We start from the raw sequence: 16,901 nt of genomic DNA on the forward strand, positions 1-16,901 counted from the left end.
ATTTTTCTGATGTGTCAAACCCTACAACTGTGACAATTTCATATAACCAAAACTTGTATCTAAAATGTCAAGAGTTCTCAGGTTGAAAAATAATGTGGCTCATGTTTGTCACTTGCTCTTATAAATTTCTATCTCTTCTACTTAGGATTTTGCTTTTTATTTTCTCAAATGTCTCTTACTTATCTTCTAAGACCTATAGAAAATGTCACTTTTCTGTGAATCTCCCAACAAAAATCATTCTATAATTCCTATGCCATTTTATTCTCTCTCTCCCTGGAACACTATTTTGCTATTTTGAGCTTAAAACATTTTATCTCCCTATGATGATAAACTTCCTATGATAAACTTTTCCTATATGTCTAGAATGTTGTTTACATTGGCCAGCACAGGGGCACAAACATATTAGTATCACACTATTGGTTCTTACAGTAATATTATTGCTGTGTCTATATTTAATTTTACAATTCAAAGAAGGGTGCATTCTCTGATTTGTATTTATTTTACAGTTTTGTCTTGGCCTCAATGTCAAATCATAATGTAGGGTGTTTCTTTTTGAGTCATCAACAAATTTTTCCCCACTTGAGCTTTTCAGTGTACAATTTCTGTTTCATCTCCCAGGATACATTTCCTCAGACATTAAGATTTATCCTTCAGAGCTTCTATAGGGGGTAAACCCTGAGTCCTTTCTCTCTGACCTAGCTTATTCCAATGTCATGGATGCTCCCAGAAGTCTGATATGGATTTGCTGAAAGTAGTGTTTCTCAGAGCAGAGGAGAGTTCTCACTGCAGTCAGGCGACGATACAGAGACATAGCAGCATAGAGACAGACATTTATATCCAAACTCAGCAAGGTAGCATCCTCCTAACTGTAAGCTGGTACTCTTTCTCCACCCAGCCTTCATGACATCACTGAGAAAGAGTTACGCTTTGTGTGTAATCTCAAATAATCTTAGTTAACCGTTAATTACTTATTGTAATTAATTAACCATTTAATTACAAGCAACTTTAAACTTGTTTCTTTCTTATCCTTCTTATAGCCTCAAGTGACTATGTCCAAAATCTCAGATTTTGTTCAATTTTCTGAAGAGAAAATATATTGTAAATGCCCCATGAGTGCTTTCATGGGTCCAACTTGGAACTACTGGAGAATGAACTTATTTCACATTGATTTTTATGAACCTGATGTTTAGGCACAAGCAAAACTTCTATCATCAGCTTTCAAAGATGAATACAAATTTATTTGCTCCCCAATGAACAAAATTTAGAAAACCGAGTGCTTATACTTCTCAGATGTTATAATATTTGATCACAATCAAATAGAAAAAAAATTGTTTCCATCATATTAGTCCAATGCCCTTACCAAAGCATGTGCTATATTGAACTATATATCACAACCTAATCAGAATTAGTTCCTCTTGCAGTGACACTATCCTGTTCACTCAGAGGTAGATAACAGCAGTCACTTCCACGGCTTGCATGCCAGTGCACAATGTGCCAGATTGCAACTTCTATATCTTTGGTTAGAAAATAGAGTTTTTATAGACCCCAGAGTAGGAAGGGAAATGGGAAACACTGGTACATTTCAGATTTCACTTCTCGAGCCTGTTTAACAGAACAGTGATGAAAGAAAATAGTACTCTGAACCCTGACCAGCCAGTCAATACACACACACTAAGAATCTACCACGTAAGGCTGGCTCTTCAGGGAGAGCCCAGAGCAGCCTAATCTGTCAATCCCATGGTGGAAAGAGAATTGATTCCAGAAAGTTTTCCTCCCTTCTCCATACAACAAACAAGAAAACAAACAAAATAAACACAACATTTATTTTAGCTTCCTACTATTTAATTGATGCTAGTATCAAGACTCATCAACAAGACACAGTCCACACTCTCACAGATCTGACATTTTCAACACATCACTCAGTTCACACCCTCTTTCAAATACACTGCTTCTTTATTCCAAGATTCTATGCATAAAATAAACAACTTTCTTCCCTAGTTACCACAACCAGAAACCTTTTGCAGAGTAGTTATACATTCCCCAAAAGCTACGTTGAAAACATTGCCTCTCTTAAGTCTGCGCAAATCACTGGAAATCTATTCAGAGCCTCCTGAAGCTCTGTAGGTATGCTGAGTCATTGGGTAAAATTTCATCAGAAGGACAGATGGAGAAACAATAATGCTCTTCTAGGTGCGATTGAAATTAGACCAAGATTGGAAAACATGATTAGATTTGCAAAATTTAAGTACTTGTGAGCAGCTGCCTGATTGAGTCTATTCTCCATAAGGAAAATATCCTAGTTTTTCATTATTTTTTCATAAATTATAGAATCCCATTCATAGGGATAACTCTTAAAATCATTAAAGTGTGAGATCTCTAGCTCCCCAAAAAGGACAGTGTTTTCTCAGATGTCTTTGGTAAGGTACAGTGTGCTTGGCTTTTATTTAATCATGTCAGCAAGAAGCAATAGTTCACCATATCTTAAAAAAATCATTGCTTTTCTGTCTTTCTTTTAAAGTGGAAATCCAGAGTAGCGATCTAGACATGAACAACCCATGACCTAGTATATAAAATTAATTTCATTTCACAATTTTAGCATCATAACAACTTCAAAAGGATTAAAATCATGCAACTGTTACATTACTAACATGATATAATTGAGTAACCTAAATTGAGAGCTCACTTATATGACTTTTTAAACCTAAGTAGATTTTATAAACAAAGAGGACAGAAAGGAGGAACTTACACCGAGGTGGAATTTTTCTTTTGCAAGCAATGAAGTAGAAATATGAAGGATTATCGTTTATTATTTTTATTCCAAAGATAAAGTGTATTTGATGAATAAGAGAAAGGTAAATAATACACAATTATAATCAAGTTGCTGAATACATTTTGCTATATCAGAAATTTTACTTACATAATTTCACTGTAAACAATGAAAACGCTTTCACCAATTCACAATTAGAATTCAATAAATGGCATACAAAATGTCCTTTTCAATTCTGGAAGTTGCAGAGTTTTAGAGAAGCAATATTTTTACTATCTGCTTCTGCAATTGATTGTGCTTAAGACCTTGCCTCCAGTTCTGTCTTCAATTGACTCCTGATTTTAAACATTATTCCCAATTATGAAATATTCTAGAATATTGAATTCTTTCTCTTTCAGTTTTGTGCTAATATGCAAATAAAAATCTTGATATATACATTATAATGTGCATATTCATAATATATAATTATATACATATGATATATGCATATATACATGCATACATGTATAACATCATGCATCACAACCTAACCAAAATTATCTCCTCTTACAATGCCAATATCCTGTCCATTCAGAGGTAGATAGCACCAATAATTTCTCATGACTGGCATGTAAACGATGTGCCATATTGGGACTTCTATTACTTTATTAGAAAATGGAGTTTTCATAGCCCCCAGAGAATGAAGAGGAATGGGAAACACTGGTACATTTCAGCAATATATATATTCCTCCAAGTAAGTTGTTAAAAATAATATTACTGGGGCATGAAAAAATAGCTCTTTGGTGAAAATAGAGTGTTCCACTCTTCTAGAGAGTCATATAGGTCACTATCTCCTGTGACTCCAGCTCTATAGATCTGATACTCTCTCCTGATCTCCTTAGGCACCACACTCGGCTGCACATCCCCATCCCCACACATAAACAAATAACTTTAAAAACTAATAAAGGATTTTTCAAAATAGTGAAGAGTTGAAATCTAATGATAATTTATCCTTTTATGCTTAGACTAGTTCAGGTATAATTGTTTCAATATCTACAGTATCTCAGCATTCCTATCATCCAGATCACACTTCCTTCTTCTATCCCCTAGTCCCGAAGGGGATTTCAGAAATAGGGTCCTGGGACCCTCTAGGCTTGTGCATTCTGCATGGTATATGGCTCAAGTAGTCATCTACCTTAGCCAAATGTTATGATGTCTATGACACTGAGACTCTTCGTCTTAAGTTAGACTTAAGTCAGGACAACCCTGCTACCAGCCTTGTCTCTACACTGATTTGAAACATGCCTCCTGGATTCAGCTCAGAGACTGTAGCTGTGCCCCTCAGGGCCTGTCAGAAACAGTCTTTCACTTTAGGTCCCTTTGAAGATTTGATGACAGTGAACATGTGTCTCTAATGCTTATGTTCCTTTGGCTGAATATTTTTCTGTTGCATTCATGAGGATTACATATAACTCAGTTTCAAGACATGTCACTATTTCAAATGCTGTCTGTTAAATATGCTGCAAGCGACAATCCTCCTCTAAAGCAAGCCACCTGTAACAAAACATTTTACTTCTAGCACTTTAAGCACAATGGGGAACAATGATTTAATATGTTGAGCCAAGGGTGAATTCAACAAGACTTAGCAAACAGGAATAAAGTGTCATGCTGTCAGAAATCCCCACTCACTCCAGAGTCAACTTAGAATGATTTTTTAATAGTTCTGTCTTTTGGATGAAAGACCTCCAAACAAGTGTAAAAGCAACCAACCTTCATGCAAGCTGACTTACTTCTTAAACAGCTTTCAATTTAGTGATGACAGACATTTAGTTTGTCATTATGGAAGCTTTTGTGTTAAAATTTTACTCATACATTTTGCAAACATATATACACATTTGTGTTTTCAGAAATATCTGAGAGTTGTGTTAATGTTCAAAAATTAAATGCTTTTGTATTTTAATAGATATTGTCAAAGCACAAAGCTATAAAACTACTACTACTACTAACACACACACACAAACAAAACTGGAGTATTCCAAGAATACTAATTCCAAATTCCAGGATGAGTAGTAAAAACAAATATATGCAATATATAATACCTAATTTTAAAAGTCAACTTGAGGAATTTCAGAAATGGCTCAGTAGTTGAGTGAAATTATTGCTCTTACAGAGGACCCAGGTTCTACCCTAAGCACCACATGGCAGCTCACAGCCATCTGTAGCTCTTGCTCCAGGGCCTCTTAACACTTTCCGTTGGTCTCAAGCATGTGTGTGATGTACAGATACATAAGCTTTCAAAATACAAATATGCATAAAACATAAACTACTCTAAAATCAATTTAAAATTCAGAGAAGCTTGGGGATCCTTTCAGAACTTATTTTTTGATTAAAACATGTTAAACCATATTAACTTTTTTAAAAGTTCTCACAAGCTATTGAAACTCACTTTGAAACAACTATTATCTTGTATTTCTGAGTCAGGACTTTCTTCATGCCTTTCTGTTTACGACTCTAGTTGATGGCATAAACCTGGGAAAGCTGGACTTAACTGTGAGGCAGATTAAAGTCTCATGAAATAGACAGCTTTATCCAGAGCATCAGACAATTTATACTCTAAGGCTATAATCACATGACTAAGGTATTCAAGAAGAAGCCACATCTGGCAAAAACATGTCTTTTCATAGAGGTATAATAATACTAACAGTTGAAGTTTACTCCCTCCTATCCACTACACCTGGGAAGAGCATGAAAATATGTTTCAAGAACAGTTCTGTGTTTTAAAGAAACTGAGATCACAAGACTCTAGTTGTCTTACAGTTTTTTCACAAGTGCTCAAACAAAACAAAAAAACAAAACAAAAAAAAAGCCGGGCAGTAGTGGCACACGCCTTTAATCCCAGTACTCGGGAGGCAGAGAGGCAGGTGGATCTCTGTGAGTTCGAGACCAGCCTGGTCTACAAGAGCTAGTTCCAAAACCACAGAGAAACCCTGTCTTGAAAAACAAAAAAAAAACAAAACAAAACAGAATTCTCGTACAACTCCATTCCTTGACTGTGTTCCAACACCTGTCTAATCCACTCCATCCCTCTTCCAATAGTTTTAATCTGATACCTATGGTTTAATATTTATACTTATTATAGACTTCATAATTAATTATAATTCATAACCTAGCCTATAAAGGTTTTGGAAAAGACTAGTTTCAGTTAATACATTTTATTTATCCTCTTATAAGTGAACTAATACAGGCTGGGCATGGTGCCAAATATCTGTAATGTCCATCCTTTGGGAGGCAGAAGTACGTAGATCACTACAACTTTGGGGCCAAAATGTTTACAAAGCAAACTCAAGTCCTATCAGCCCTTCACAGTATGATCCTGCCTCACAGATAATTCCAGAATTTTACTCAAATTACTAATGAATCATTGACATGGATGAGAAAAAAAGTATGCGATTGCTGCTAATTAGTCAATGTCTCAATGTTTCATGGGTAATAAATATATCTACTCTAATCAGCATTTAATTAGTATATTTATAACCCAAACTAACAGCATCTTTATCTTATCAACCAGTAAGATGCATACATCAAGGAAACTTTCACAACTTATGAACAAAAGGCTTTTTAATCTATATAAATCTGTAATGTCTTTGTCTTATGCTAGAAACCTTCCATTCCCTTATATGTTGAATAAATATTTATTTAATAGCCTAAGATACTGATTTTCCTTTGAGTGTAGGGGATAGATTATTAGACATTTTCTCTCCATATATATGCAGGGTTTTCCACATAGTAGTTATTCAATGAGTATTTGCTGAAAAAATAAATCCTTTCACATGTACACAAACGTCTTACTGAACAAGTGGCTATATCATGAACTAAACCAAGGGGAAAAAAGAAGAAAAAATAGTTGAAGGAAGCACAGAGGGATGTGTTATCCATTTGGTATCTTAAACATTAGGTACTTTCTAAGTTACAAAGTAGAGAGAACTATGGAGATTCAAATATGTAAGCTTACTGTTTAAGGAAAGGGTTGATTGGCCAAATAAATTTTTGGAGGCCATGAACATGAAAAAGATTTTTTTTAATTATAAAATTAAAAACAAAGTAATATAAATTAAAAGAATCAATAAAGGATATAAAATGTGATTAAAGAAATATATGTATAAAACATACATATATATTTGTATATTACATGTATAAAATATGCTGCTTGAGAGAAAGATTTGATAACATACTACAAAATAAGTCTCAAGTATTATAACATGTTTTTAAAAAATTATCACATGACTTTTATGACATTTGTGAGTGGTCCTAAAAATTTTGTGAAAGGGGAGAAAGCGAAAACAAATATTTTATTTATATATACACACATGTATATGTAAATGTGTACACATATGTGTGTATAAAATACACAACAGGATTTTACTGAGCAATAAAGAAGAAAGAAACTACATTGTTTGCATAAAATGAATGCAACTGGATAATATCACAATAAGGGATTTAAGTCAGATTCAGAAGGACAAACATTACACTTTTTTTTTCCTTTGGGGACTATAAATTCCCTGTTGAGATATAAAATCATGTATGCATATTCTACAGAAAAGTAATGTGAAACTCTCTAGGGAAATTAATGAGACCAATAGAACTTGGAAAGGAAATAAAGGAAAGCATTGTAAACCTTGGGGCAATGAGGTCAAAGAACAATACACATTTACATGAAAATATTCCTATGAAATACAATCCCATGTACAATAGATATACTCTAATTTAAAACATAAACAAAGAAGTGGTATAGTATCAAAGTCAAGCCTCTAAATATATACCCTTATTACCACAAATCCTTAGACCCTTCACTCCTCACCAGAGAATTTTCTTAATGCAGTGGACGGTGGCTAATCCAGAGACTCAGAATTTGTCAAACTGAAGAGGATAAGTGACTGTGTTTGATTCTAACTGGGACATGCCCTCCCAGCACTGGGGAAACACTGGAGAAGAAGCAGGAGAAGGGCTAGAAGAGCCAGCAGCTGGAGAGGCATGCTGGTAAGCCGTGTCTTCTGGACTTTACAGAACGAGCCCACTCAAGAACTCACTCTACCTGTGGATACCTTCAGAAGGCCTTCATAAGATTAATTCAGTCCATACCACAACATGTAAGAGTAGGTTCACCAGGCACCACTTCTAGCTCAGGAGCAATTTGCAGATGATGGCTACTGAGAGAGGAAAATTCAGGTTTTTTTTTCTGTGATAATCCACGGTAGGTTGCTCATGCTTCAGAGTATGAAGTTACACCCATCCACACATGTATGACACTAACAAGACTCAAGAAAACAGGAGGAGGAAGAAGAAGAGGCCATAATAATGAATTTGGGAACAAGATATAATAGGAGTCCAAGAAGAGTTGGAGAAGAAATTGATTAGGGTATGGTTATGATCTTAATACATAGTATTCATGTCAGAAAATACCAAGGAATATTAATTTTAAAAATCTTCCCCATTTAAAAATGAACAAAAAATATAGGCATGTAACAAAATTAGAATGTCAAATGCTCAGACTTGGTGGGGGAAAGCACACTCTCCCCCCCAAATCAGGACATTGACAGCTAGATCCACACTTACCGGTCTTTACACTGAAAAGAGACTCCATGAAGTAATAGCATCAAGTGTTGGCCACCACTTAGACATAAGAACCTGTATAAGCAGTTGAAGTTTGTTCAAGAAGCTCAACAGCTTTAGAGACCTTGCTGCAGTACCCTGTTCCCCACAAGTTCTCATAGAAGACTGCTTATCAGTTGGAAGATCACTGCTTCAGAAGAGCTAGCCTTGTCTTAATTCTAAGGAAACAGCCACCTTGGTTCTTCCCTCAGTAGTATTAGCAAAGAAATTGTCAGTAAGATCAATCAAGCATTTAACAAGTTCTCCTTACACCATTTGTAATCTTTACAGAAGTCTATATGCACACCTTTTTCTGTCTTTTTTGTGTGTTTAATATTTAATATGTGCCCTTCTGATTCATGAATTCAAAGAAACCATTGATCTAAAATAATTCCCTAAAATTATGCTGTTCATTGGATCTTAAGAAACTACTGAACAGTTACCAAGAAAAGAGTTTTGACGAGTCATATCTTCTTTGGTTGCTTGGTTGGTTTGGTATGGGTTCAACTGCATTCGGACACTGTCTTTCTCTCTAGTCCAGGCACGGTGGCCTCACACTTCTGATCCTCAGGTATGAGAGTGTTAATATTATCCCCGTTACCACCATGAACTACCATCTAAAATTCTAAAACAACAACCCTTACCAAAATAAACACACGCCATTGTCTGTATTAGTAAAACCTTGCATAAGGGTTGTCTGTGGCTTCTATTAAAGTTTTATCACCATCCTGTTTTTACTGACAGAAGAACTACCGATTTATAATAAACATCTCTATAAAATTTAATTTTTCTATTAACAAATTTTCTCATCTGTAAAACAGATGCCTTTCACTAAAAATATCCTTTCATCTTATAATATTTTAGGATTTATGGTACAGAGCTATTTTTTTCCCCTCAGAAATCTCCAAAATGAGGCTGTTTCTTAAGTAGAGGTTAAAGGTATTTAGCAGCATGAGCCGGGTCTTGATTCAAATGTGCCCATTTGCAATGGTTCTTAGTCAGCTTCAGACAGCTGTAGATGTGTAACTCAACAAATCTCCCAGGATCATCCCAAACAGCTAGGGGAACTACTTCCTTGGTAAAGAATAGGCCTTGATTATTGTCCTCTCCAGATCTGTGAAGAATTTTGATGGGATCTTGATGGGGATTGCATTGAATCTATAAATTGCCTTTGGTAGAATTGCCATTTTTACTATGTTGATCCTCCCAATCCAAGAGCAAGGGAGGTCCTTCCATTTTCTGGTATCTTCTTCAATTTCTTTCTTCAATGCCTTATAGTTCTTGTCAAATAGATCTTTCACTTCCTTGGTTAGATTTACCCCAAGATATTTTATGCTGTTTGTGGCTATCGTGAAAGGTGAAGCTTCTCTGATTTCCCTCTCTGCTTCCCTATCCTTTGTGTTTAAGAGGGCGACTGATTTTTTGGAGTTGATCTTGTATCCTGCCACATTACTAAAGCTGTTTATCAGCTGTAAAAGTTCTCTGGTGGAGGTTTGGGGGTCGCTTATGTACACTATCATATCATCTGCAAATAACGAAAGTTTAACTTCTTCCTTTCCAATTCAAATCCCCTTGATCCCATTATGTTGTCTTATTGCTATTGCTAGAACTTCAAGCACTATATCGAAGAGGTATGGCGAGAGTGGACAGCCTTGTTGTGTTCCTGAGTTTAGCGGGATGGCTTTGAGTTTCTCTCCATTTAATTTGATGCTAGCTGTCGGCTTGCTGTATATAGCTTTTATTATATTTAGGTATGACCCTTGTATCCCTAATCTCGCCAATACTTTTATCATAAAGGGATGTTGAATTTTGTCAAATGCTTTTTCAGTATCTAATGAAATGATCATATGGTTTTTTTCTTTCAGTTTATTTATATGATGGATCACATTGATAGATTTTCGTATGTTGAACCAGCCCTGCATCTCTGGGATGAAGCCTACTTGATCATAATGGATAATTTTTCAGATGTGTTCTTGGATTCGGTTTGCCAGTATTTTGTTGAGGATTTTTGCGTTGATGTTCATGAGTGAGGTTGGCCTGTAATTCTCTTTCCTGGTTGAGTCTTTGTGTGGTTTTGGTATCAGAATAACTGTAGCTCGGGATCAACCTACCCCTGGACCCAGCAATACCACTCTTGCGAATATACCCAAGAGATGCCCTATCATATGACAAAAGCATTTGTTCAACTATGTTCATAGCAGTATTATTTGTAATAGCCAGAACCTGGAAACAACCTAGATGCCCTTCAATGGAAGAATGGATGAAGAAAGTATGGAATATATACACATTAGAGTACTACGCTGCGGTAAAAAACAATGACTTCTCGAATTTTGCATGCAAATGGATGGAAATAGAAAACACTATCCTGAGTGAGGTATCCCAGACCCAAAAAGATGAATATGGGATGTACTCACTCATAATTGGTTTGTAGCCATAAATAAGGGTCACGGAGAATATAATTGCTGAACCTAAAGAAGCTAAGTAAGAAGGTGAACCAAAGGAAAAACATATAGTTATCCTCTTGGCTATGGGAAGTAGACAAAATTGCCGGGGAGAAAATTGGGATCTTGGGGGTGGGGTGGGATGGGGGTAAGGGGAGATGGGGAGAGAAAAGGTAGAAGGGAAGGAGGGGGGAACTTGGGCAAACAGGAGGATTGGGATAAAGGAAGGTTGGACAGGGGAGCACGGAAGCACAATTCTTAGTTAAGGGAGCCACCTTAGGGTTGGCAAGAGACTTGAACCTAGAGGGGCTCCCAGGAGCCCATGGTGATGTCCCCAGTTAGTTTCTTGGGCAGCTGAGGATAGGGAACCTGAAATGACCCTATCCTACAGCAATACTGATGAATATCTTGCATATCACCATAGAACCTTCATCTGGTGATGGATGGAGATAGAGACAGAGACCCACACTGGAGCACTGGACTGAGCTCCCAAGGTCCCAATGAGGAGCAGAAGGAGGGAGAAGATGAGCAAGGAAGTCAGGACCACGAGGGGTGCACCCACCCACGGAGACAGTGGGGCTGATCTATTGGGAGCTCACCAAGGCCAGCTGGACTGTGACTGAAAAAGCATGGGATAAAACCGGACTCTCTGAACATGGCGAACAATGAGGACTGATGAGAAGCCAAGGACAATGGCACGGGGTTTTGACCCTACTTCATGTTCTGGCTTTGTGGGAGCCTAGCCAGTTTGGATGTTCACCTTCCTAGACATGGACGGAGCGGGGAGGACCTTGGACTTTCCACAGGGCAGGGAACCCTGACTGCTCTTTGGACTGGAGAGGGAGGGGGAGAGGAGTTTGGGGGATGGGGAGAAGGTTGGGAGGAGGGGGAGGGAAATGGGAGGCTGGGAGGAGTCAGATACTTTTTTTTCCTTTTCTCAATAAAAAAAAAATAAAAAAAAGAATAGGCCTTGATCTGAGCACTCACTACGCCTGTTTATAACAAGCATTTTAACATATCTCAGTTAGGTGTGAAGGATCAAGCATACTCATATAGGACACATTTTAACATATCTCAGTTAGGTGTGAAGAATCAAGCATACCCATATAGGACACATTGACTTAGTGACCCTACCTGTGGACACAGGGTTTCCAGGTGGTTTGCGGCAATTCTGACGATTTTAATCCCATCTTCATTTGCTGACATGGAACAAGCAAGGTTTGCTACCTTTAACAGAATTCAAAACATTGCCAATTAGTTCGGGCCACTGAGGAAACACAGAAATGCTTGCTATTGTGGATGAAGAAGGGCATGCACACATTTACCAAAAGTGCAGTGTCAAGCAACACTTTTATAAATATCAGATATCTCCTTCATAAAATCATTCAGAGGAACCATTAAACTAAATAACCAAAGGGAGCCTGCCTGAGGGAATCAGCATAAAGAGGAAATGCTGGTGAATGAATCAGTAGCCTCCCAGAGTCTCTTGTTATCAACATCTAACCCATAATAAGACATTCTTTGGGGGCTGGGTAAGGTTTACCCGTGGAACGCATGCTAATAGGTTCTTGGAAGCGCCTTTGATTGTGGTTTATTTTAAGATTGTAATTGTTTTATTATTTCCCAGAGGTCTATTATGCACATTGAAGTTGCATTAAGCATAGCTGTATCTTATTCATGTTTTATTCAACATCAAATATGCTGGGATCCCAAGCTGGACTAACACGAGATAATTAAATATTATTTCCTGTTCTTGCTTTTTCTACTGTAACTTAATGAACATTATCTGACATTCTGGCAGCCAATTTAATTCAAGTATTAGTGACACCCAAATCTATTTTAACCAATGCTTTTGAAGCTTACACTTCCTTCCACTGAAATGAGCATTCTTTTAAATAATTATCATAATTGCCATTTCCAAAGCCTGGTATTTACAGGTTTCTTATCTCACATCATAGATTTGAGAAAGAGTGTGGAATTAGTTTTCCTTCCTATGAACACCAGTTTATCTAAAATTCTTCTTGCTATCACCATGGGAGTTTCTAAAGAAAAGCACCTTTTTTTTTTTTATTTTTCTAAAACTTCAGTGGAGTTGGGGGTGTGTGTGCACATGCATGCAGGAGAGCAAGAACCATGCGTATGCGAGGAAGTCAGAGGACAACGTAATGGGAGTTTGCTTTTCTCCTTCCACTGTGTGAATGTGAGGGCAGGACTCAGTTCTTCAGATTTCATCATAGATGCCTTTATGTTAAGCCATCTCCCAGGGGGACTGAGTATGTTTGTTTTTGAACTACTAAAAATATTTCACTGTCTCTATCTATCTATCATTCATATATATATATATATATATATATATATATATATATATATATATATATATATATATATCTTGTACCTCATGTGCTAAAACACAAAATGAATTCAGATTCAGGAGATTCAGGGGTTGTAGGACTAGCAAATAAATAGCGAGTATCTTTGGGCCGCTATTTTAAGACGATGAACTGAAATTTCAGTGGAGATATGCCTTGCTTTTTCTGACAACACATTTAATACGTGAATGGGAAAACAGCTTCTGGTTTGCTCTTCCATATGACGGAAGAACAGACATCTATTATTTAGCTATGGAGAAGCATTGTTCGATTTATTAACGTACATGAAAATGGCTTACTTGGAGAGGCCTTTTGTTGGCTTGAAGGTCACAATACCTCAGCCTTCATATCTGACACATAATTAGTGCCCTCGTGAATTATTTGAAAAGGGCAATGGTTTCTGTGCCCCTAATCTCCCAAACCTCATTCCCTGATAGTAAAACTTTTGCAAACTTGAAAACTGATTAAAGTTAAAAATATGTACTATTTGCAGAATTTTCTAGTTAAATTAGAAGGATGCTGACTAATTGAAGCTTCAGTTCACAGAAAATTGATCCTATGCAGACAATCCCTTCCTTCCTATTTTTTTCCTGGTGTTGAGGACCATAGGCAGGGTCCTGTGATTGCTAGGAAAATTTTCTACCATTTAGCCCATCCTCCTACATCTCGCTTCTTCTTGCTTTTATTTTATCAAATAAAACTTGAAAACACAGCATGTCAAACTCTACAGTCCCCAGAAGTACATGGCTATCACAGATGCCGACTCTGTCAGCATCCCCAGTATCTTCATTCTGAGTCTGCTCTTTCGGCCACCTTATCTTGTACAGAGCACCCTCATTATTACCAGCATCTGCTTTTTCTCTTTTTGCCTGTGGCATCTCCTCTCCCTTATTTACATGGGCCTCTTAAAGTACGGACTCAGCTAGGCAGAGGCAGGTGGATCTCTTTGAGTTTGAGGCCAACCTGGTCTACAGAGTGAGTTCCAGGACAGGCTCCAAAGCTACAGAGAACCCCTGTCTCGAAAAACCAAAAATTAATAATAAATAAATAAAATCAAGTGCGGACTCTGTCTTTGGGGCAGCAGGTCTAGCAGACAGACTTGCAGATCTCTGGGAGCCCCTCCTTCACCATGGACCTCTCTCCTTGAGCACCCTTCAAGCCTTCCATTAGCACACGGAGTTGGTGGGGTGGCCACAGGCACACAATATATGGATGCAACTGCACATGACTTTCTCGCCTCTTATCTATATCGTTTGTTTTCTTTAAAATAAAAATGTATCCTCTTTCCATTCTTATCCATTTTGAAAGTAGATTGTAGCAGGCTTTTTCTTTGGGGACAACAATAAGCTCCCAAATCATGACACAGAAACGTATTATTAGTTTTGAAAGCTCGGCCTAGCCTAAGCACATTTCTGACTACCTCTTTTTAACTTAAATTAACCTCTTTCTCTTTATCTACCTTTGGCCTCGGGACTTATTATCTTTCTAACTTCTGTATATCTTACTTCGACCTCTTTTCTATGTCTTCTGGCTGGCGTTGGCTGCCTGTCTTCTTACCCTGGGCATCTTCTTCTTCTCCTTGAACCTAGAGTTCTCCTCCTATTTATTCTCTCTGACTGGAAGCCCCTCATATCCAATCTCTCCCTAGTCATTCAGTGATTTGTTAGATCAATCAGGTTCCTTTGGCAGACAAGGTCAAGCAAACGCAACACATCCTTTCATAATTAAGCACACATGCCTATATATTGAGAAAATGAAGCATAAACAAAAGTAACATACCTTTACACAATTAAAATAATATTCTGTAGTAGAAATAAATATAACACATCTTTGCCTAATTAAAACAATATTCTACACAATTGATATCCCTGTCTTGAAATTTGCTGGCCTTTATGCTATTATACAAACATGGATGCAGAACAAGGATCATTATCCAAAAACACTTTATGTTTATATTAGTAGAGTTAACTTTTACAAAACCATATAATGAACATACAAAACAATTGGAAATTGGATTTATGCCTAGTAAGATGATAGTCATGAGATCATTTTATCCTCATTTTTTCACAGAAGATAGATAGATAGAAAGAAAGATAGATAGATGATAGATAGATAGATAGATAGATAGATAGATAGATAGATAGATAGATTAATAGGCAGATAGATAGATAGATTAATAGGCAGATATAGGGAGCTATATATGAACATTTCATCACAACTGTCCTGTGTCAACTCAACTTTGAAGGAATCAAAACTGTTTCTATTCTAAAGCTATTAGGTTTTGGCATAAGCTTGTCAAACATGGTTAATTCGTGGCAATATTCTGAGACAAAGAAGAAAGGTTGATTGGTAAAACTAAAATCTTTTTACAATTTGAATTTGAATGACTCAGAAAATGTTTTCCAAAAATCACATCAGTGTGTGAATGAAAGCCAAATTTCTTCCAATAATAATTAGATCTGTGTGCCTATTCAGGAAAACAAGTGCAGTGTAAATGTGACTCCCTGCTTGTCAGAGAAAACAGCATGCACATAAAATATCTTGTAAAGTAATCTGAGGTATTTTGACATCTGACATCCCTGTTTATCTAACTTTGACTATGTTTCACAAATCACAGGAAAGCTTCATTATGTAGCACATTCCAATAGAAATTTTCTCTTTGCTAAGGAATACTGGGGACTACAGAGACTTCTTCTCATTTTTGGAAAGATATTAAGTTCCCTGATTCTCTTTTACCTATATAAACATGATAGTATCTAACTCACTAGGGTGCCGGGGAAATTAAGTGAGACACTGTATGGAGAAGGTCTAATATCCAATTCTATTATAATATCTAGTATCTCTAAGCATTATGAATTCCCATCATTTTGTCTCTCAGCTAATGGGAGCAACAAAAGAACTTTCAAGTTCTCAGCAATGTTATAAATTTAAGCCTTAGGTGCTCAAAGAAATTTAATGAAATCTCTAACCCAAGAACGAGGAAAAAAAAAGCAACTGAGCTAGACAGAACTCATTTAATGATGTGGTAGAACAGGGTGTGAACCCTACCTAAAGCCAGAAAGATGCCTTAAAGCAGGTTAAAAGGAAGCAAAAGTCATTACAACTGGTTGGCTGACTTTAGTAAGCCCCATTGTGACCTATTAGCTTGTTGCTGTCCTCTACTGTGCACACAGGGAAGAGGAGCAGGCAGACAGCTCACACAGACCGAAGGATGCAGACTTTGAAGCAGGTGTGCACTCATGCCATTCACAGGTGGACATTTCTGCACTGAAATAACAGAACTGACTTTTGGTGGATCCTATGTGATAGCCTTTCCCAGTCTAAGGAAAGCAGAGTCTATGTTACCCAAAATAAACAATCAAAGGAGATATTGGGTAAGATCATGTATCCATTAAAGAGAAAAGGTTATGACAAAATACTCCTTTATACCAAAAAAGAGATTAATTATACCATTAAAATGATGACCAAAATTCTATCCAATAATTTTCCAAAACATCTTTAGGCAGAAACAAGTTGACACGTCACAAAGTGGTGACTAAAGTTTTCTATCCATATCCCTCTCTCTCTAGTCTCTCCACTTCTCAGCAGACCCTCTGATATCCAAGATGTAAGTCACATCTGAAGTCCTAAAGGCTTCTCTGCTCTTACAATGCCAGGTGATCTAGAAGAACGGTGTAGTCTACAAACACATCAGGG

General features: G+C 37.0%; 1 protein-coding gene across 4 annotated transcripts in view; it reads right to left on the bottom strand.

Annotated features, from left to right (window-relative positions):
* Ctnna3 (catenin alpha 3) overlaps positions 1 to 16,901 on the bottom strand; it is a 1,278,003-nt gene that overhangs the window by 444,718 nt on the left and 816,384 nt on the right. For 2 of the 4 annotated variants that reach the window (XM_075980084.1, XM_075980083.1), the window contains exon 10: positions 11,971 to 12,059. In XM_075980084.1, coding sequence (XP_075836199.1) covers positions 11,971 to 12,059 — 89 coding nt within the window. Of the gene's footprint in view, positions 1 to 11,970; positions 12,064 to 16,901 lie in introns of all 4 variants that reach the window. The other 2 variants (XM_075980082.1, XM_075980081.1) reach the window with 1 other exon arrangement.

This window comes from Microtus pennsylvanicus, chromosome 7, assembly GCF_037038515.1.
Source record: "Microtus pennsylvanicus isolate mMicPen1 chromosome 7, mMicPen1.hap1, whole genome shotgun sequence".
NCBI lineage: Eukaryota > Metazoa > Chordata > Mammalia > Rodentia > Cricetidae > Microtus > Microtus pennsylvanicus.